The 23,423-nt window shown below is 44.4% G+C and overlaps 1 protein-coding gene across 4 annotated transcripts in view; it reads left to right on the top strand.

Annotated features, from left to right (window-relative positions):
• Positions 1-1,757, top strand: part of LOC118206651 (multivesicular body subunit 12B-like) — a 52,252-nt gene extending 50,495 nt beyond the window's left edge. For all 4 annotated transcript variants that reach the window (XM_035379585.1, XM_035379586.1, XM_035379588.1 and 1 more), the window contains exon 10: positions 122-1,757. In XM_035379585.1, coding sequence (XP_035235476.1) covers positions 122-208 — 87 coding nt within the window. In that variant the 3' untranslated portion in view covers positions 209-1,757. The remainder of the gene's footprint in view (positions 1-121) is intronic.
• Positions 1,758-23,423: the final 21,666 nt, after the last annotated feature.

Here is a 23,423-nt window from a genome sequence, read left to right as displayed (position 1 = left end):
TCACACCCTCACTCGCCCTCTCTCTCTCACACCCTCACTCGCCCTGTCTCTTTCTCTCTTTCTCTCCCCCTCTCTGTCTCACCCACACTCGCACTCTTTTCTCTCTCTCTCTCTCTCTCAGTACGAGTACAGCTTCCGCACGGAGCACAGCGCCGCCGCCCGCCTGCCCCCCAGCCCCACCAGGAGCCCGCCGAGCTCCGAGTCCTGAGGTCACGGCGGTCAGCGGGTCGGGGGCGGCGGAGGGGCGCTGGGAAATGAAGTCTTACTACTGAGGAGGGGCCGCCTCCGCCGCTCGCACAACCCCCTCGGCGTACATACCCACAATCCACCACTGACCGTCTCCAGGGCACTCCCGCGCAGTTTAACTCCATACTTACCTCGTAGGAACAAACAAAAAAGAACTCTCACTGCAACCTTCAGATCGTTCATGGTTGGTGTTTCTTTTCATTTTTTTTTATTGGTCACTGAAAGAAAGGTTTTAACCATCTGTGTGGTTTATCTCGGAAGAGCGGAGAGAATGAAGAAAAAAAGAGGGAATGCAAAAAAGAGAGGGAGTGCATCTCTTCTAGAGGAGTGAGCGTGATGTAGACGCAACCAAACCAGTCTTGCGGGAACGTAGGCTGCGGTTGCAGCTAACAGTTTCTTTTTGTTGTTGTTTTAAATGATGTTTCATCTTCGTTATCTTCCGGGTTTTTTGGAATGTCCTATCGCTTATACCTGATGTGACATAACACTGTGCCTCCCGCACCCAACACGGGAAGCACCGTGCTGGACGCACGCCCTCCTCTGACGCCATCGGCACACCAGCCCCCGCTTATCACCCCCCCCTCCGTGCCGTTGGGGTCTTCAGGAGACGCTCGTCACCCGCCGACGTCACTCAGACACCCGGAAACTTCCGTCGAGCCACTGGAAACCACCACCACAGCAGTGACCTCGTGGAGCCCTGGACTGCATACGCAGAGCTCACCGCTACACACGCTCACACTGTCCGATAATGACAGACCCTGCTCTGGAACTAGCGCTGTGTGGGCTAGAGGGCTCAGGCCTACACTTTCAAGTGCGTGTCTGCCAACCTGGCCGTTTGCAAGCTACAGTGCCATGTCGTATTAGTGATTAGGTGAAACCACTCCAGCGCCGGTAACGATCTGCTTTTCGGCAATCGACGGACACGCCTGACGCCCGTCCAGATTTTGTGCTTAGCCAGGTCGATCTCCGCTCGGTGGCCGTGGGAACGAATCGCCGGTATGAGACGTCGCCGACCCGCCCTTTCCCGCGCGCGTTAAGGAGTCCCTCAGAGAGGACGTGCGCTGCCAGCCTGCGGGGCTCCTGACTGGCTTTGTGTGAAGAGCGCCTCGGAGGGCGCAGTCCATCCTCACACAGACACGTCGCACGCAAACTCTGGCAGAAACTATATTTTTCCCCCCTCTGATGCCATCAGTGAAGTCCAGCGTTGTTTAGGTGTGTCACTGTACCGCGGTCATGTGAAGCTCACAGTTTAGCCTTCTGTAAAGCGCTTGCATGCAGCCTTTTTTTGGGGGAGAATGCAAGTCAGAGTATGGCTAACCAAAACCACTGTTACACGGAAACGGGGCTCTCTCTCTTCGCCAGATATTGGGGAGCGTTGTTTGTTTACACAAATTGTCCAAGACACATTTATTTTGCATGCTAGTTCGGGAATCAGGAATACTTTGTAGCTTTGAGAATGTGGGTATTACTGTATTTATTTGTATTTTTTTTTTGCTATGCGCTGTTATTTTGTTTTTAAAACATCACTTGGACTCTCTTTCCGTTTCACACGTTAGCGCCATTTTGGCTCAGACTGGTTCGCCTGCTTCCGCCCCGGTAAAGGGGAACTGCCCGACCAGGGCCACGGCTGGAGCAGGCACACCAGCTAGCGTAGCATCTGCCACTCAACACAGTTTCTGAAGTCGGCTCCCCACCGTTACCTGCTGAATGTCTCGAGGCAGGCATCTGATTTTATTTCGTTGTTTTTATTGTTTTCTTTGGAGTCATTAGAGGGGCTTACTCAGTCCCCAGTTTTCACCCCCCTTGGGCACGTATCCCCCCTTCCCGAAGAGATCGCTAAATTTCACTCTCTTGACTAAATCCGATGCCAGGGCTTTGGAAGATTGGAGAAGGATGCTGCCCGCTGGCTTGTATAGCACAGATGCGCCAATCGTTATTGTCTCCATGACGCTCTGAGTCCAGAGGGCGGGAGAATGCTCACGGGCGCTAGAATCAGAAGTGTCTTGGTTCTCGGGCACCGAGCATGCAGGTCCTAAGAGTTTTGGATCCTATTTCTTTCATCTTTGCCGTAAGGGTATTTATTTTATTTATTATTTTGCAGAAACCCCCTCCTAGAGAAAATAAGTGCCAAGTTAAGTCCCAGCATACAGTACGCCATGTACAGGTAAGAGTATACCTGGTGGAACAAAGTTATGAAAAAAGTGTGTTAATCCGTGAAACAAAAAAAATGAATTTCTAGAGACCAGGTGTAGGCGTTTAGAAGTCCAAATCTGTGGAGTTGGTTTATCTGCGGCTGTATGTTAGTACAACATATAGCATCATCTGAAATGTCAGTGAGTAATTGAGTTATGTAACTCAAGTGTGTGTGTGTGCGTGTGTGTGCGCATGCATGAGAGAGAGAGAGAGAACAAACACACATTTGCACGAGGTGCCATGTGTACTTGCAGTTTGGGTTAGCCAAAAAAAACAAACAAAAAAAAAAAAGAAATTAACAAAGCTATACATTTGCTGCCCATGGAAGAATTACCATTATCTTATTAAAACTGGTTTTTAATTGATCATTTGGTCCCACTGCAGAATTAACACCACTGCAGTGTGTTATCTTTATAGTTGCCAAAGCTATCTATTTTGGGTAGGTTAACTTCAAGTAGACCCTTGCCTGATCTATTCTTGACTTTGTTTTTATGAAATTTTGTATGCATTTTGAATATTTCCTCTTCCTTTACCAGCCCCCCACAAAGTTAGTCACAAATAGATTCAGTACACTTATCGTGTACTTAGGGACACTGCCATTTTATGAATACATTTTTTAAAATGTAAACAGTGCATTCTGACCTCACTTCTCTGAGAGAACGCTCATTTTCCAGCCTTTGTGACCTCTGGTTCATCCTGAAGAATTCCGAAGCACTACCGTTGATTACCCATGATGGACAGATACATAGGACAGTAGTTGGACAGTGATCTTTTAAATTCACTTTTCTTTTTCAAACGTGTGGCCTACAGTATGCTTAGTGTTAAAAATGCTGTCAAATGGAGTGTTGTCTGATTTTGTGGAATCTTTAGCAATCTTAAACTTTAAAGGAAAAAAGAGCGGTAAGGAACTGTGACGTTTGAGCCTCACTGTCGTTTGTGTTATGCTGGCTTGGATTCTGGCCTAATTCAGTCAATCCACAATGCGGTTTGTCCTTAACTTTAATTTCAGGGACTTCAAAACTCGGACTGTTTCCATATCTTAGAGACTGTTTATAATGCAGTGCTTACTTGGCTGTGAAGTTAAGGGCCTAGCGCCTTACAGATAGATTGAATCCAGGTCCCAATTCAACAGATCAGTTTCTCTGTTCATCTTTATTTGTGATGTCATTTCCTTTAGGTTTCTTTTTATGCTGCTATTTAAAAAAATCAGTTTTCTTAAGGTGTGTGTTTATGGACTATTTCTGAAATATAGTGTTATTATAAATATCACACAGGCTCTTTCTACAGTTCTCCTTGCTGCTAAGCTTGTTGTTTTTCTTTGAGGGTTTTTCATTGCTTGAACGTACTTTGCATACGTTTGGATTGTGAGGGTGTAAGTACAGTAACTCCTCTTAAGAGTAACAGAGGTATCGTAGAAAGTATTTTTTAAAAAGAGGAATTCACTGCACGTGTAGGTGATTTCAGTGTACAGAACTGCATGTTTGATTGTATGTCTGTAATGTACTTCAAGGCAGGGGGTAGCCTTTCATTGCCCTTAATGCCAGCATGTCAATCACTCTGAGATTTGTGGTGTGTGAGAGTTCTGGAGAATTTCTGTGCTCCCCGTCTCTGACTGGGACTAGATGTCAGGGGGGGAGAGTCGGTAAATAAATACATATATAAAATGGGGGGAAAAAAGACACAACCTCAGATTCAGTGTTGTAGTGCAACGGGTCAATCAGTCTGTTTTGAACTGTCTTTATTGCCACGTGTTTGTATGTATATGTATTCAACCTTTAATCTGCGGTGCTCTGCTCTCAAGTTGTTTTTGGGCCTCGGCGATGGAATCACAAATTATATCTGCTCCTTGTTTTGTTTCTGAAGTTTTATTGTATTTATTTATTTATTAGAGTTTCTTTCTTTGTGGGGGGCAGGGCTATTAGTCTTTTAACCAGATGACAGTGTTTGAGCAGTCTGTGAGTGTCGCAGCGGTAATTTTAGCAGGAACAGAAGAAAGGAGAGAAAAAGCCCTCTGTGTTTTAACTGTTTTAACCACAGGAAGAATTCTGCCGTAGTGCCTTCCAGTGGGAAACGCGGCTCACGCGCATGCTCGCGTAGCTGCCGAGGTAATGCAAAGCATTTTTATATGGAATCTGAAAAGCGAAAGAGAAAATGGCTGTCATCCTCTTTGCATTTTTTCACCCCCCCCCCTTTTTTTCCCCAGTCTTTTTTTTTTACTGAAATGGGAAGCTTTACCTTCATGTTGAAGTCTGGAGCTGGATTCGAGAGGGGTTTTGATCAAAGTCAATTTGTCGGTGGCATCAATCTCTTTTAATTTGGGTCAGTTTTCAAATTTTTTTTTCTGTCTTTCCTCATGCTCCAACTCTCTCGGCAAAACCTTTTCCTTGTCCAAACCACTTGGACCTGGTCTTCAGAGAGGAAGAGGGCTTTGAGTGGAGGGCAATGGCATGGAGAAGATAGTATGAATAGCTCTGTGTTGCTGTATGAATTCTTCATAGAGGACCTGTGGCGTCCAGGTTTCGTATTTAACTTATGTTGTAGGAGTTGAGGGGGAGGTTTAATTGTTTGATTGCATGATTTTAAAAGTGTTTTGCTGACAAGTAGCCTAGTATCAGTCAACGTGGAGTTATGTTTGACAGCTAGATTTGTTGCCACTAAATATGTAATTTCTAGTGATCATGTTTACTCTACATGACTGTGGTCTTGTTCCTTGCAGTGATATATAGTATATATAAAGCAATTATAATGTTAGCTCCTGTTACTTTCCATTCACTTATTGATTTAAATGAACCATCAATCATATTTCTCAAAAGATAATTACAGCTTCCCCTACAACAGTGCCTTGGGCATCAGTCATTGTACACTGCGCTTAAGAGAAACAAGGCTAGAGTGAAAATAAGGTGCCACAGAACGATCAAATGAATTTAGAAAATTTGAGTATCTTCCCCTAGCGCACGAGGCAGCCGATTGTGTACGTCGTCACGGCAACTCCCGCCACTGGCCCGCCTCCATAAGTTGGGGAAAGGGGATGTAGGCGGGACAAAGGGCGTAGGGCAGTCTCTCGCCAGGCCACTAGCGCGCACACCTGTCGCTGGTGCCCTTGAATCAGTACAGTGCCGTTTCCACCTCAAAAAAGCCTCTGTTCCCATTACAGACCCGCGAAACAAAACGGTGGCCGAGTCCCCGGCCTTTCGCTTCTGAACAAGAACGAGAATGACAAAACATACGAGTGTTACGTTTGCGCTGTTCTGCCGAACTACACATTGTAAACCTTTTCAGCGTTATAATGTGAAGTTTTTTGAAATTTGGCTTTTTTTTTTGTAACATTTTTTCTATTTATTTTAAAGTTTGTCGTTTTTTTTTTTTTTTTAAAGGGACATTTAGTTGTGTGATTTTTACTGTATCGATGTAAGTTCAATAAAAAAAAAACGTGTGGCTGGTTCTGGTCTTTGGTGTGGTGATGCTTCCTGCAGGTGACTGTTCTCTCTCCCTGCCGGTGCGGTTCTGGCTTTGAGAGAGCTCATTGGATCCGAAGGGGAGTTTGAGGAACGCCGGGGACAGACTCCGTGCGTTCCGTACTCCGCAGGTGTCAGGTGATCTGCCGGCCGTGGGAGGCGATGCCCACGGCGGCGGGGCTTTGAAGCGCGTTGGCGGCGGCCGAGCCTCGTGGGGACACCCTGTCAGTCGGGGCCTGACGGTGGTGGACCTGTCCCAGCTTCGCCGCACAAACACGCGCACACACACAAAAAACAGGTTACACCTCCCTGTTTCTCTCTCTCTCACACACCCATGTGCACACACATTTAACCTCCTGGCCCATCTTCCAGTGTCTCACTTTCTCCCTCTCACACACACACACACACACACACATTTAACCTCCTGGCCCATCTTCCAGTGTCTCACTTTCTCTCTCATACACACACACACACACACACACACACACACATTTAACCTCCTGGCCCATCTTCCAGTGTCTCAGTTGATCTCACACACACACCCACACACATATAACCTCTTGGCCTGTCTTCCAGTCTCTCTCCCTCACACACACACACAGGATACGCCCTGCCATCTTTCCCTCCCTCTTGCCTGCAGGAGAAAGACAGCCAGGCGCACCGGTTACACTCACAGCCGTAGCGGAGGGGATCCTTCACACTCGCCTGACCGACCGGGAGAGAGGGGTGACCCAAACAGGGCCGCGGGCAGATTCAGGGGGCCCGGCCCGTAGGCTGAGCCAGGCCCAATGCCTGAGGCGGGAGGAGGACTTGAAGTGAACCGGCAGCTAAGGAGGGACGGCGCTCCCCAACCCAAAGGTGCGCCGTCGCTCTCTTCGCCTCCGGGGGAAGCGCTTAACCTGAATAGCTGCAATAAATCCCCGCGTTCGCCCCTGTAGCAGACTGGGATAACGTGAGGCGCCTCGTATGAGACTCTGTTAAGCACATAATGTGACGAACATCGATTAAAGCGGAAACCTGTGCGCCGCGTTGACGCTAGCCGTGACCGAGCGCGTCTCTCTCCTTTTCCCATCGTAAATTTAAAAAGCGTCTTTTCATGCGCTGTTTTGCAAAGTTCCAAGCAGTTGCACGTGATGCGTAATGAACTTCGCCCTAAATGGGATCGTTTGCAAGTTCCGCGCAGCATATCAAAAGTGAAACTTATTGCAAGGAAATTCGCAGAACCTCTACCGACATTGGTACTGCTCTCTCCCCCTTCTTCATCATGGTGATGTAATTTTCCTGCACCAGAATCAAATCTGTATTAGCTCTGGTTATGTCAGTGTCAGTTGTTCAAACAATGATGCATCATTGGGGGAGAGAGCTGGGAACACTGGTTCAGGAGGTTGAATTATCATGCTGGCCGATGCAGGCAGTCGTCTGGGTAATTCTAGGAAGTTTTACGTCTTAGCTACGGTTCGAATGGAGCTCTTTCAAAATCATTTTGATAGGTCACCACAACAACAGTACAGTAGTACAGTTGAAAGGGATATTTTTCTGTAAAAGGTACAGAACTAGTTGCTTTTTGTGGACCACCGGTAAGATTGCCTGTTAGTGAAGCAGATTAGGTGAGAGTTTGAGGGTGAAGGTGAGGCTTTCCTCCCTGTGGCCTTAAGGGTTGCCCGTCTGCTGTGTGTGTTGTTGGGGGGGGGGGGGGGCATGGGGTGTGGGTGGCCGATGGGTTGTGAGTCCCCCTGTAGCCCGAACCGTGGCATTGACATGAGCACGCGGCCCTTCTCGACTCTTCAAAAAGCTGTGTCAGATGGTTTTGCTTTTCCCCCTCTTCCCCCGCTTATATTTTCCAATATAAAAAAATAATGACCTTATTCAGAGACCACACTGTAAAACCAGAAAAAATAGAGCCCTTATTTTGGCTGCTTTTCTGTGCTCACCCTGGCCTACTTTTAAATCCAGGCACTTTGTGTGTGTCTGTGTGTCTGTGTGTGTGTGTGTGCATGCGTAGTGGAGGTTGCTTGGTTTGCTGCCCATCTAGATTAGTTTGTACTGTCTGTCCTGTATTGGGATGCAGGCATGCACCGAGAGTTTGGCACTTTTCAGGGTTGCCTGAAACTTGCATTACGAATCAGTCCAGGATATGAAGTGTGCTTCTTTCCACAGTGGGTCTCAGAGACCAATGAGAGAGAGAGAGAGAGAGAGAGGGCTGAAAAAATGTTATGTTTGTTTTCTGTGTTAGTTTATTGTTTTTACCCGGAACCTGTGAGGGGGAAGAGTGATGGTGTTTGTTTATTTGTTTTCATGTTGGTATGGGTGCTCTCTCTCTGTGCGGGAAATTAAGGTGCAAATCCGGAATTGCCACACCTGCCTCCCAGCGGTGTCACACGGCAGTCTGACATAAATGGTGCCGAAACCAGGGAGGGAGCGGTCTCGGTGCGAGCCAAATTAGCCTCAGGCTGCATTCTGGTGGCGGAGGAGTCCAGCGAAACGGATTTGTCTCGCCCACGCCTACCAGCGGAGAGAACACACGCACCTGGTGTTGCGTTAACTGGTCGGCCCAGGTTTAAAGATGTATTCCTCTCCGCGGTGCGCGGCAGAGACCGGGAGCGCGTGCCGAGGGTGAGCGAGTCCGTTTGGGAGTTTTCATTTGTCAGGGCACAGGAGACGCAGAAAGAAAACGCAGCTGAAAAGTGGACGAGCTGGCCTGCTAAGAGTGGTGAGCTGAAAAGCTGTCACTGCTTTGATTTCTTCTGTATTTGTTATCTTATTTTTTTTTTGGTTAGTTGATTGTTATTGCCCAGAACCTGTGAGGGGGAAGGGTGAAGCTGTTTATTTGGGGGGGGGGGGGGTTTCATGTTGGTGTGGGTGTGCGCTTTCTCTGTCCATGTGGCAAATTATTGAGGATCTTACACAATTTCTTTACAAGATCTGTTTAAACAGTTTTGGAGCACTTAAAACTTGCTTAATCTCTTTATAACTCCTTCATAAGCAATGCATAGGACCTTTATAAGTACTGTATATACAATCAGAAATTCTTATGAAGCCACTGTGAAGCAGTTCCTCAAATTGACTCTTCCTCCCCTTTTGTTAAAAGCAGGGCTGCCCAGTCCTATTCCTGGAGATCTCCCGTCCTGTAGGTTTTCACTCCAACCCTAAGATAGCACACCTCATTCAACTGCTAAGGATCTATGTTGACTAGGATTCAAACCTCCTGAGTTTTGAGAATGAAAGTAATAAGCCAGGTCCAAGGCGGATTAAGAAAATTCATATGGGGCCGGACGGCAATCCTGTGTGTGAGTTATCAGAGGTTATTATCAAATGGGAAGTGGATTTTAGGGATTATGTCTAATGAAAAGTATGCTGGAGAGACAGATGACAGAATAATGATTTCACCCAAAGTTCAAACAGTCATCAATATGGCAAAGTCGGGTAAGGCCACTGGTATTGAAAATCTGTCAAATGAAGTTGTAAAATCTCCGGTACTATTTGACATTTTGTTTGGATTATTTTTTTAAATGTTTAGAATCTGGTAGTATACCATCTATGTGGTTTGAGTCTGTCATAATTCCAGTCCCTAAAGCCCACAGTGGTGAGCCTATAGTTCCACTGAATTACAGGGGTATCAGCTTAAAGAGCACAATCTATAAATTATATCCCGCTATACTCAATGAAATGCTCATATCATACCTGGAGAAAGGAGGCATTTTTGTTCAGGAACAGAATGGATTTTGTAAAAATGGGAAAAAGGGATCTTCTCACATACAGATTGTAAGATTAAATGAGTACCTCACTGGTTTGTTCTGAAATCCATTAGAAGTGATGCAAGGAGACACTCTGTCCCCTACCCTATTTTCAATTTATGTACTGATTTAGCAAGAGAAATTCAGTTCTGAAACTATGGGGTATTTTCTAGAAGAGAAATGGTGAGCATCCTTCTATATGAGGATGACATTGTTTTATTGTCAGATTCAGAGCACAAAATAAAAAACTTCTCTCCCACACCAATGAATGGTGTAAAAAAAAAATGAGGTTGTTCATAAATACAAAGAAAACTGAAATAATTATCTTTAAAAAAAAAAAAAATTGCACTAGTCTCAGTAATGACCATTTCTGTTTTGTAAGTCAAAAATGAAATTTCACCAACTCATAAATATTTACGTCCTTATATTGACAAACACGTGAAGGTTATATGGTAGCCAAATCAGCAGGTAAAATATTGGGGGGAATCATTGGTAAAAGCGTGAATTTAAAAGATATAGGTTTTCATACTTACTGCAAACTTATTCCTGGCCTGTGTGTGTCCTGTACTTGACATTCGATATTTCCTCAGTGTATAAATATATGCCTACTTTAGCAATACCTGGAGATATGAGGTGGGAACTGAGGTGCATTGGGAGGTCTGCTTTGCTCAGTTATGGAACAGGCTACTTAACATGGATGAGAGCTGGTTGCCCATAAGGATATTTAATTGAAATGAGTATGTCAGTGGGTCTTGGTCAAGAGATGTAATATGTTTCAAATATTTGGGTTTGAAGAGTTATTTTCTACTGATAAAAAGGTTGACAGTGTCAGGTGCGGTGGGGGGTTAGGACCCAAACGCAGAGTGAGGGGAAAAACTCAAAACTCCAAAACGGAATTGAAACAAAGACTTTACTTGACAACTCCAGGACAAAAGAGAACAAAAAGCCTCGCAGGGCAACTCTTCCAAAAAAAACACAAAGTAATCTACAAAGCTCAGGAGACAAAGAAAATCCAAGAATGCGTGGGAAAACAGAAACACACAGGAAGCTACTTAAACATGACCAGAAACATGACCAGAAGTGCACACAAAAACACAACCAAGGATCCAGCACCTGAGTCCGGGAGAAGGGAACTTAAATAGACAAGACACTGACGAGACACAGCAGGGCACAATGCACAATCAGGCGACAGAGAGGGAAGGGAAAACGAGACAACCAAAAACCAATAATCGAAGAATTGAAACCAATAATACAATTAAACAGGGGGAGCAGGACACAAAACAGAAGTACCGCCATCTGGCGGCCCAACAAGGAAAGACAGACGGGAACACAGAACCATGACAGACAGGTTCAACAAGGCAGCGTTCAGTAAATTTAAAGAACAACTAATTAAATATGGAGCAAATCAAAATTGTGTATATATAGTGAGATTAAACATGAATATGTTATAGAGAGTTATGTTTCATATAACCTGTCTAAGATGGCTAGATCATCATGTGCCCAATTGAGATCTTGTATATTGCCGCTTCATTTTCAGACAGGGCCTGGAGGAGGGAAATCGGATCTGTTTAATGTACCCCCTCAATGAAATATTGGAAATTGCTTGATAATCAGTTTTGTAAAATCAAGAAAGAATATGGATGATGTACAGTAGTTGAGTTGGCTATTTAAATATGAGACATTTAAGTTTGCTTATTATTTAGAGAAAGCCTGGGAAAGAGGGAGAGCTCTTTATGAAAATTTAGTACTGGTCATTTTTGTTCTTGTAGATTTAATGTGTTTGTATATGGTATTAATTTATGCATGTTCACGTGTTGAATTCATGTTTGTTCTTGTATTGTGTACCTATATGTAGGTGTAGTTGTGTCAGTGGATATACATTTGTCATATTCTCTTTGTTTTAAGGTGTGACTAACATTGGAAGAATTTGGTTTTTGGATAATGTCCCACACTGGCCCATGGGCCATCACACGTTGGATATTATGTACGTGAAGCTGCCTTGTAATCCGATGCAAGATGGGTTAACTTGTTTGGCATGACACTTGAACAAATATTTGATTCAGTTCAATTCGTTCTTTTGTCAATAACCTCAAATCAGCATATGGTGCGTCACATGGTACCGTCACTGCATCAATGCCTGGTTTCAGTTGCTGATGTCGGTGTTCTTGTTTTTGTAGTTACGGTGACCTTCGTCAGAGGTTCGATGCCCGGGTAGGACACTGCCATTACACCCTTGAGCTAGGTACTTAACCTGCATTGCTTCAGGATAAATGGATGAAATGTTGTGTAAGTCCCTCTCAGTAAGAGCATCTGCTAAATGCCTGTAATGCAATAAACTGCAAGGGAGTGTATTTTTTTTTAATATATAATATTTTAGTGGACATCGTCTCATTCTTTTGTCCTGCACATGGCCATGTGAGTTGAATGTGCATATACTCCATTTTTCTCAGAGATGTCTGTATTTCCAGAAGAATGTTTGTTCCTGGTTGAGCTACCTACGTATGTGTTTTCTTCATTTAAGTAATTGTCTCTTTTGTTTTGCCTCTTCTGTTGCCCAGTGGTGGATTTGATTTTGTTGATAATGATTTAAAGGCTGATAGAAATAGCTTTCTCGTGGTGTGGAGTTGACCGTGTGGTCTCCGTCTCCGCCCCTTTCTTAACAAGCTCAAACTGGACTGGCGGGGGGGTGGGGGGGTGGGTAGAGGGGTTGGGGAAGCAAGGGACGGGGGGATATCAAAACCACGTTTGCCCGACTTTGCCGAATTGCGCGGCGAGTTATATCAAAGCGCGGGGCGAGTCTGCTGCCCCCCCCCCCCCCCCACTCCACTGGCTCGCCGAGAGGGCCCGGCCCATCTGAGTCGGATTAGCCTAATTGGCCGGCGGTGGGGCGAGGCGCGAGGTGATCTATTTCCTCTGATACGCCGCAGCAGAAGAGCCAGCCGCCCCCGCGCCCGTGCGTCCGTCCGTCCGTCCGCCGGGCTCGCCGGACGCTAAGTGGTCGGAGCGCGGAGATTCATTAGCGAGATCAAAGGTCTGACCCTTTGCCAGACACACAGGGGACCTGCTTCCTAATTATCCTCTCCCGCGGAGGTTGTTTTGGCTGGCTGAGGGACTAAAGGCCTTGTGGACCAAGCTGTAGCCTTCAACATGTGCCACACATTTGTGAACCTCTTATAACGGCTTGAACTGGGTAATGGCACGTAGTAAACGAAGAGCAATTAAGACTGAGATTAAAAAGTTGAAGCTGGTGTATTCTGAATATTGTTGGATGCATTGTTAGGTGCTTTGCGCAGTTGGAGACATGTATGTTTAGATGCTGTGGTTTCAGTGCAAAGCAATACATTCCAAAATATTGAGTTAGAGACCTGTGATATAAGGAAAGAGAAACCTTACACAGTTTAAGGTTTCCCTTTCCTTACATCATAGATTTCTAACTCATTTTTTTGGAATGCATTGTTTTGCACTGAAAGCATAGCATCTAAAAATACAGCCCTGGAGAGCCACATTGTCTGCAGGGTTTTGCAGATTTAAATAACATAGTTCAGTAGCTTACCACTGTATACCTTGGAAACCAGGTGTGTGGACTCTTCAGTGAACCAATCAGTGATTTAAAGGAAGCACCAAATTACTGAGACAAAACAAAAACCAGCAGACACTGAGTAGTTAAAATTGAATAAAAATTTAATTTCACAGAGTATTTTTGAGGCAATTCATATGGTTCTTTTTTACCAAAATATGTGTAACACTTCATTCTTTTGAGGTTTCTAGAAAAATGGAAAACAGCACGTGGCTGTCTTCAATGTGCACTTGTATGTAAAACAGGTGCATAATTTCCCATCTATAGTTTTTACAAAATGAGAAAAATATGAAACTTGGCAACATCGCAATTTCTGAACTTAACTTGGCAGTCTGAGGTTGCCGCAGACTTCTCTCCAGAACTGTACTTGGTATCCCACGATTCCTGCGAAAGGGGAAAGGGGTGGATTTTGTGGAGCAGAATGTATGGAGCCTGAGAGGCGGATGTGTGGAAGAGAGAGAGAGAGAGCAGGACAGCGCTGCACTCTTCCGGGGCGGGGCGGGGGGCGGAGACCGGCGCTTCAGACAGGTGCGGCGACCCCGCGCCCCCTCGGAGGTGCGACCTGCCTTTTATTGGACATTTACGGCCGGCCCCACCGCCTTTTAACCGAGCCACCTGCAGGCAATAAAGCCCCGGCTCCCGCTCCACGGCCGTCCGCAGGAATTCCCAGCAGCCCCCGGGGGAGCCCTGGCCCCGTTAAGATGTTTATTGCGCTGAAAGTGGTCCGTGGGGGAAAGCACTGACAGGTTCGGAGAGCCATTTCGGGGGGACGGATTTTCCTGTCATTTGTAAACAAACCCGAGAGGTTTTTTCTTTTTTGATTTATATTTTCAGACCGCTGGAGTCTATTTGAAGAGACTCGGTTGATGAGGATGGATTTGTTGAATTTGTGGCATTATGTTTGATAATGTTAAGTCACCAGAGGCATTCTGATGCGTTCCTAAATTGACAGAGGCACTTTGACTGGGTGATTATGCATACGTGGGTGTATTCATTTTTGTTGTTGTTGTTTTTCTTGCCTTATTAGATATCACTATAACTATGCGTTTTTGTGAGCATCTTTGCTGTACAGAAAAAATGTTGTTAAAGAAGCAGCATGTCAGATTCATTTCAAATAGCCCGGCCAACTGTTCCACACCGTGCCTGAAAACAAAAACTTTTTTTTTTCTTTTGATTTTATATATCTATATTGTAATTCAAAGGCAAAAATATTTTGAGAGATTTTGAGAGAATTTCTGTAGTGCACAAGGGCCAACTGAGTGTTCATGTAGTCACTCTTGACTACGAGCAATACGTACATCATGGGCAGAGGTGAGGTTAGTGGTCTCTCTCAGTTTGACCCGCGGTGAACTGCAGGTTCAAAGCCCTGGTGTCTGCCCCCAGGCGTGGGTGTTGGGAGGGAGGGGGTGGGGTGGGGTGGGGTGGGGTGGGGTGGGCGGGGCTGGGGGTTCAAGAACTTCATATAGGTTGTGTTCCTTTACTTTGAGGGCCACTGAAAAGCATTAATGCGTTCATTAGGCTCATGGTTGTGCATTCTGGGGTTGTCCTTCCTGACGAAGACCAGGTCCCTTTCCTTCATGCTCGCACGCACGCACGCACACACACACACACACACACACACAAAGTCACATAATTTTTTCCCTACTCAAACAAACAAGCAAACACACACACACACACACACACACACACTTCTATCCAAGACACACAAAATGGTTAACTCCTAATTTTCACACCGTCTCCAGATCAAAACATTCCTATGACAACCAACCACAAACAACAGCGATGCTTCATTTCGTAGGGAAAAGCGGCGTAAGAATAAAAGACGGAGATGAGTGATTTATATGTTTATGTGCCGGGGAGCACGGCATCTTCGCCGGTTCTGGCGAAGCAGGTGCGACTCGCGTGGAAGCGGCGACGCTCGCCATGGCAACCCGCGACGGGCGTAACACCCCGTGGTCCGCAGCCCCATAAATCACGCCCTTTATCTGAACAGGATACAGGCTGACAGCGAGGGTTGATAACACGCATCTCGCAGTTCATAAGAGAGCTTCTTTGGTGGTTGGGGGGAAAAGAAAAAAAAAACATTTAAAAAAAGAAAGAAAAGTGAGTGACTAAGGGAGAGCCTGGAAGGGTTGGCAAGTGAAGTCGTATAAATCACCGTGGGGAAAAAAAAGAGGTAATTCACCCGACGCACCCAGATTGCTCAATAGAGAAAATTGTCCAGGTATAAACCAACGGCTTCCAACTGGAGGTGGTAGTTAGCAATGACGCCCGCATGAATCCGTTGATAATTACAGAATTAAACTACAATTTGTTAAGATAAGTTTCACGACAAAGACACTAAAGGCTTTTGTAGGCTTGTAATTATCTTTAAGCTGTAGTTTCACCTTACAAACTTTGACTTTAAATGTTCATATTATCAGGAAGGTGTGTATGCATAAATTGGTCCTGTCAGCTGTGAACAAAGACTTGTTTTCGTGTTTTCGTTCCAGAATAGCTTCTTTGAAAACATAAATCATTGAGAAACCACGGGCCTGCAAACGTGCCCAATTGTATTACTGTGTGTAGACAATAAACTAACATAAAATGTGACCAGAGATATCAGTCTTCCCCTTGGACTTTTGCATGCTCCTTTTGGAGAGCAGTTCTGTCGATTTTAATTATTTTCTTTCTTTTTGATTTACGTGCACTACCTACGCAGAGTAGACGTCCCGTCAGTTTTTGGAGGGGAAGGGGTTCTTTATGGGTCCGGGCCTGCTCTTTGGGGGTTACACGCAGGACTGGGGGGCCGCAGATGTTTTGCCGCAGTAAGCGTTGGAGAAGGTCTCCGGCCCGGCTCTGCCTAATGTTCCGGACAGATCGGGAACGCTAGCCCTCGACAGACGACGCATAGATCTTCATTCCCAGATACTCCCAGCTGAGGAACATCTGGCCGGCTGGTTCTTTCTGGGTGAAGTGTGCTCTAGTGACGGGCTTCTGGCTTTTCCTCATACTGCGGTCGGTTCTGTGTGCCTGCCTCCGCATCCAGTTTAGCATTTCAGGTTTTCAGGTCGCGTGAAAGTTTCGAGCGTTGAAACTTTTGCCCGATTTATCACGCTAATCGTTTTCAATTTAGAAAAATGAAAGTTTATAGTTGAGCTGTAATTTTTCGATATGGAGGTTAAATGCAGTTTGTGACTTGGGTATTTTTCTCCCCGTTATGGTTCTGCGGATATAAACTGCGTCAGCGTTTGTGTTGTGCGGATGCAAAACGTTGAGGCACGCTCGTTGTGGGCGTGCTCAGCTGCATCCGCGCTGTAGGAGGGTTGTTTTGCCATTGCGCAGTGAGAAAACGCGAGTCTGTCGATGGTTTTTAACTTTGCGGTATTGATTTATAGTAATTTGTGATGTTGAGGGCCATCTCTGCCATGCATCTGTCCCCTGTTTATCGCAGTTTATTTTCAAACGACATAATTCTATGGCACAGCTAGCTCACCGTTTCCAAAAAACGATTCTGAATTTCTTTCCGAGTTTTAGCCACAGGAGGGGTGTGTGCAATTTTGAGCACACAGCAGATTTATGTCTTCCACACGAGAACACAATAGTGCATACCTGTTATAAATGGCAAGTACCCTAAATGAATACTATAAGCCCCCTCCTAGAAATCTACTGTTTTTTTTTTTGTTTTGTTTTATTTGTAGTTGTTGCGCTCTGGCATGGCAGGGTACATATAAATCATCAAATGGACGGAACAACCATGGGATGAAAAGCGCGTGATCATAAATCTCGTCGCGGCCGAGAAGTTTTTGCCGTAACCACGGCAGTAGTTCAGGCCTAACAGGGAGTGCTATGCAGTTTTTTGGGGGTTTTTTTTTTTTTTTTTTTTAATTTCCTTAAATTTATTTGGTGCCCAGCGTGGGGCTGAATATCTAAAATTCCCACCCTAATTTTGAATGTCTGGTTATCTGTGACTGCATCCACCCAACTGCCGTTTTTCTGAGAGGGTAGACAACCGGGGTTTTCCTCCTAAACACGTGATGCTGCCAGGTGCTTCTTTTCACACCGCAGACTGCAGCCAAGTTCACACAGAGTGGAGTCGGGGAAACGTCTTTCACGTGCGGCTTCGACGTGCTGCCCGCAGGCGCGTGATCAACCAGCGGGGGGTCGAAACGCAAACCGCTAACCCGGCCGAACCCTCCCGTACCCTGGGCTATGCGGTTCCCAATCGCGCATCGCCCTGCGGAGCCCCCCGGCCACAGCCGGCACTGGCGCGGTCTGAATTTCATCCAAAAACCGTGGGGTTCGTCCTCGCAACCACAGCGTGGTGCCTTAACCGAATAAGCCTCCCAGCAGCCCTTATTCTACTTTTACAACGTTCTAGTATTCCGTGAACCTTCCCAGGATGGAGGACGTGCACGTGCCTCAGATGCAGCAAACGTGGCAAATTCCAATGTGCAAAAAAACAAAAAAAAAAACATTCAACTGAGGTCATGTGACAAATTTCCCCCTCCTACGCCCGCCCCCTGGAGAAGTGGCTCCTTTGATCTGGCATAACTGGCGTTTAGTCAGGACTCAAACAGAGCTGCCTGCTTTTCGCCCTTGGTGCGCTATTCTCAGTCACACTACTGCCTCACCTGCCTTGATGTTGAGTGAGCGGCAGAACCTGTTCTGTTGTTGTGGACCCATAACCGAATCACCCGGCCCACCAACTTTGGTGGTGGATCGATCCGTCTGTACCGATGGATTTCTGCCCCAGTTAGGAAGACCTCACCCACACAACAGAAATGAAACCAAGGGTCATTCGCAAAGCAGGGAGGTACTTAACGGCAGTGCTGGTGGTGTGCGATACGTCACTGACTTATGGAATGCAGCCTTCTTTTAAACCCAGCTAAAATCACCTGGTTGTTGAAGCCCTGTTACATTCCTAGCATTGCCATGCATGCACCAAACTGCCTTACACTGCACCAGGGCTGCCTTTTCCTCTTTTTATTATGGTGACTGGATCTGTGATATAGCCACTGAACGTTCGGGCCCTTACTAAAGTACTGAGGGACAGGTTCAGTCTAACTGCTTAAAATTGAGCAACTATTTTATAGGTGTTCAGTTATTGTTGTGTAACACTTAGAAATGGTGATCAGAGGCTTCAGACCCAAACAGTACTGTGGGTCGTCCCTCTGTGTTCTCAACGTGAACCCGATGTACCATTTGCACAGAAATGAGTCAGTAGCAAAGGCTTTGTCAAAAGAAAATGAGGCAGAGTGATTCAGATGATTCAGAGGGAATTGAAACAGAATACAACTCTGAACCAACTGGGGAAAATAACTGATTCAGTATCCCCGGGGAAAACAGCCAATGACAAACAGCCAGGAGTGTAGCTGTTTTGTTTCAAATAAATAGGAGTCGTGTCCTTTGTACCGCGTGTGCGCTTGGACGGATGCCAGAGCTCTGTTCCCAGATTCTGTTCATTACAGGTTCTTTTTCCAAAAACCTTGTAGGCATGACACGCAATAGATCTCCTGAGCTCCGTGCTCTTAGACAGCAATGACTCATCTTTCTTGTTGTTGCCGCGTCTTCACACACGTGCTAAGCCGTAGCGTCCCGCTCGGCTAGGGCCGCGCGGGGGTCACGAACGCCAGACGAGTGACAGCCAACAGCTCAGCCTGACAGGCGAGGAGAAAGAGCAGATTTTTTTGGAGAGGTGAGCGGGAGCGAAGCGCAGGTGGCGAGGCCGACAGGCGAGGCGGCGGTCGAGACGCGTCGAGCGCGCCCTTTGATGCGGAGGACCGCGGCCTCGTCGACGCCGTCGGCTTTCAGAGGAAGCCGCCGCCGGCGCGTTCCCAGAGTCCCTGCCGTCCGCTTGAGCCTCTGCTCGCTCTCTGCTTCATCTGCGCGCCATGCAAGGTTTTAATGGATTTTTTTTCCATTACTTTTGGCATCATGTATTTTTATTTTTTTACCCAAAGGTAGCAGGCATAGCCAACTGTCATTTTCTGTGCATTCACTCAACCTGGGTGGTTGAGAGAAAATGTATGCAATTCCGTAGGGGGTGGAAAAAGGTTCAGCGTTATCTTATTAGGGCTACATTTTCAGACTTTTAATTTGTTTAAGAAACAAAGGTAGTAGTGAGTTTCCTGAAACAATTCCTCTCAAATCAGCCTCCTTTTTTTGAGTCAGGAGGCAGATATAACCCCTGCTCAGACTGCAGGCCCATAAGTTACATCAACCTTCTGCACTGTCCTTTACATACCACGTTTGTAAATACCAGAAATGGCGACTCTGTGTGTGGATTTACTTCAGGCAATGAGTAGGCCCTCAGCCTTTGGTTGATTTGTATGAATCCCGGTCTGCTGCCTCTATTAGATGGTGAACTGGCCGGGAGAAGTGTGTGTCCATCTCAGGCAGTGGGTGGGGCAACATGCAAGCCCCGCCCACATGCGGGTTACCATGAAGAAAACCCTCCATTAGCCTCAGATATCCATGCAGGGTCTCAAGTACGACAGCGACTTGTTTAGGGACTCATAAATCTTCCTAAAACGAAGGCAAGCCTCTTATGTCATCGCCTAATTAGACACAATAATTACCCCAGGACCACTTGATTGAGTAACCTATTAGTTATGTAATTACGTGCTTCTCCTATTAATTAGCCACTGTACTTCTGCAGCAGCCACTTGTATAATTTAAAAGGTGATCAGGGGGTTTGTTTGTGCTCCCCCCCCCCCCCCCCCCAATGGCAATCAGCCAATCAGAACCTTATGTCATCCCCATGATTCCGCCCTCTCTTCACGCAAAGCCAATTAGGAAACTTTGTGCAGCAAATCCAGAATCCCCCAGAGTGACCCGTTACCCATTAATGTCAAACTCATTCCATTCACATGGCTCAGGTAAGGTCAAAAGGTCACTGAACCCAGAGTACTGGATTGGAGTTGGTGTCAGTGCAGTGCATTCTGGGCTTTTAGGATTGTGTAATGTATTAGCCGTTCCTAAACTGGGGTCCATGAAAGAGTGACATGTCGCTGGGGAGGTCATTAGCAAAATGGAAAATAAATTATATTTGTCTTAAATTTCCATAATACATATTTCTGATTAAGATGTCATGGCATTATGATTTAAACATGCTTCCACATACTAATGTATGTGTTAAGTAGTCTGTGCATTGGGTGTTGAGTATATTCTGAATGTTCATTTATTGCAGTGAGGGCCTGCAGCCACAGAGTTGTCATATATATATTCATAGATATTCATTCATTTGTCAGTGTTTTCTTTTAAACGGGGGCAAAATATGAGTGATGACGTGCCTGTATTTTTAAAGGGTAAAGATAATTTTGTTCTGTAAAAAAACCATGTATTATTACAAAAACATGCATTATTATTATTATTATTATTATTATTCCAACATGAACAACAAGGCATATCTGGTACAGAACGAGTATGCACCTTGACAGACGGAGTTGATACACATTAGTCTCAAAAGGAATTATGATAACGCACTAAACTAAACTCCATAAGGTATGATATGCACGCATGGAGCAAAGTAAGTTTCGAGTAAGTTTCAGGCTGCATAACATTTAAGAATACTTATTCGTTTGATATTCAGACACTACTACTAAGCTAAAATTGTCTGGCCACGGCATTAGTGCTCACGGATTGTAGGCCGTGCTTTTTCCAGCTCTCTTGAAACGCGTTATTTATTGTTTCGTCTCGGATGCAATAGTTAGATTTCCTATGCCTTATTTTTTATTTCTATGCTTGCTCGTTTTTTCTCATATTTTATTGAATGTTGCCGACTAACCTTAAAAAACACGCATTACTTTGCGACATTGCTTGTCTTCACCCTTCCGACTTCAGCTGTAGTTCTTACATTCTCCAGCAGATGGAGACAGCGCGTTTCAAGTTGTGAAGTAGCCTTACAGTGAGCAATTTCAGACCTGCAGCTAAAAGTTGAAGCAAATTGTTTATTTAGAACTGGACATTTGAATAAGCTTTTTTGTTGTTCTACTTTCTTCGGCTCAGAACACACTTTCTGTATACTTATGGTCCTTAACATTACAAAAATGTTAAGGATGTGTGTTCATTCATCAAATTTCAAGATGACTTTACTATCATAAAAAAACATCATAAAAAATTGATGACCAATACTCAAAATGGGATTTCATAGTCACACTTTTGTACATACATACATGCTTTTATTTGTGTTATGTGGTGGCATATTTTAGATTTCACAGTTTACTTTGAACTTTGACCTCAGAACATATTTAAGTAAAAACAATATATTTTATATGCAATTTCCAGCAGCATCCTTGCTTTGTTTGTAATTGCATTTTAAATCGAATCTTTGTATAATGAAGTCCCATGCTGGATATATGTAGCTTTACACAGAAAAAAAAAACAGCACACTTTATGTACTATGTGTGCATGTTTATTTTTCAAGTTTTAATTACATAAAGAGGTAAGAAGAGAAAAAATATTTAAATTGAGCAAATGTGTATTTTAATAAAGATATTTATACTGTAAAGAAAATTAAATAAGACAATTCAATGGCATTAGCAATTCTATGAAACTAAAGACTCAGGAATGTCAGTTTTATGCGGCCTTGTTTCAGAATAAATAATCACAGAATTCAAAATGAGAAAATACTTTTGATATAATACTTTAATTTAATTATTATTATTTACTGCAGTGAAGACACCTTGAACTTATCATCTGTTGAACAACTGGGAAATGTCTAATATCTTTGAATTTTTTAATCTATTTTTTAAGAATAAATTGTGATTTTTTTTATTGCATGAAAAGCCATCATGTAGATGTAAAATAATGACTAATAATGTGGAAAAATCATCAAGTTTATTTTCCGGACTTGAAGATAAAACATACAGTACATTTTTAGATTAAAGTACTGCATCTTTTCGTTAAACAATTTTTGGATCTTGTAGTTTTAGACCATTGTTGAACGACTGGGAAATGTCTCATTTCTTTGAAAGGTTTTTTTTTTTTTTTTTTTAAGAATAAATGGTGATTTTTTATTGCATCAAAAGCCATCAAGAAGTAAAATAATGATTAATAATCTGGAAAAATCATTTCTTAAGTTTATTTCCCAGATTTGAAGAAAAAACATGCATTTTAGCTTAAGGTAGGCTACTGCATTTCTGGATTAAACAATTATTGTATCTGGTAGTTTTAGACCAGTGGTAACCAACCCTTTTCCTGGAGATCTACCGTCCTGTAGGTTTTCATTTCAACCCTAAGTTGGTGTATCTGATTATACTAGTGGCAGCTCAATGAGATCTCTCACTGTTGAATGAGTTCTGCTTTGTTATGGTTGGAGTGAAACCCTACAGGACAGTAGATCTCCAGAAACAGGGTTGGCTACCACTGTTTTAGACCTTTGGCAAATAAAAGCATCTTCATTTTTATTTATTTTATTTTTTTGCACAAGCTAATGGCAAACTTGAATATGAACATATATTGTAAAATGAGTTTCTAGGCCTACCTTGTTGACTGGTCTGTTGTGCCACATTTCAGCCAAGCCATTTCTTGAGGACCTGCTTGCACGGAGGGAGTCAGGCCTCCAAGAAAGCTTTTATCCTTAGCTTTGAAGAAGTGGTGGGGCAGGGGGACGGGTTAGAGAAGACTCATTAAAAGATCAAAGTGAATTTAAACATAAAAGACCACTTCTTCAGTAACTCACTGTATATCCACACTACACACTGCTGTGAGGGGGGTTTGTTTTTCCGGAGGATTTGTTAAGACAGTTTAAGTCTTAACATAATGTCATACAAGGCCAGGCAAGAGAGGAGAATTTTGAGGTGGGGGGAAGGGGGGGGGGGGGGGGTGATCTTTTTTTTAACTGAAGTGTGACATTTTTCCAGTCTGCCTGTAGCTACTGTCAAACTGTTGGAGCAGAGAGTATTATCCTGACAGATCTAATCCGTCCTTTTCTCTGGAGTCAACAGTGTGTGCACCCAGAAGTGTGAGCTTAAATTTGCCCTCTGCAGTCATCATTGTTTGTTCTGGGGCACGAGCTGCACAAACGAGTTGAATTTTCTATAAAAATGAATGTATTCATTCAAAGGTAAAATCTTTCATAATGTTATCAACCTTTTTTAAAATGTTTTTTTTTTTTTTTCAGTCCTCTCTAACTGGAAAGAATCAGAATATTTTGTAGTATGATCCACTATTTGCTTTTTAAGGCAAAGCATTTTGAGCACTTCATCCTGAATGTTAACTACATTCATGACACAT

This window comes from Anguilla anguilla, chromosome 10 (genome assembly GCF_013347855.1).
Source record: "Anguilla anguilla isolate fAngAng1 chromosome 10, fAngAng1.pri, whole genome shotgun sequence".
Taxonomy (NCBI): domain Eukaryota; kingdom Metazoa; phylum Chordata; class Actinopteri; order Anguilliformes; family Anguillidae; genus Anguilla; species Anguilla anguilla.
This window is presented reverse-complemented; position numbering and strand designations above follow the sequence as displayed.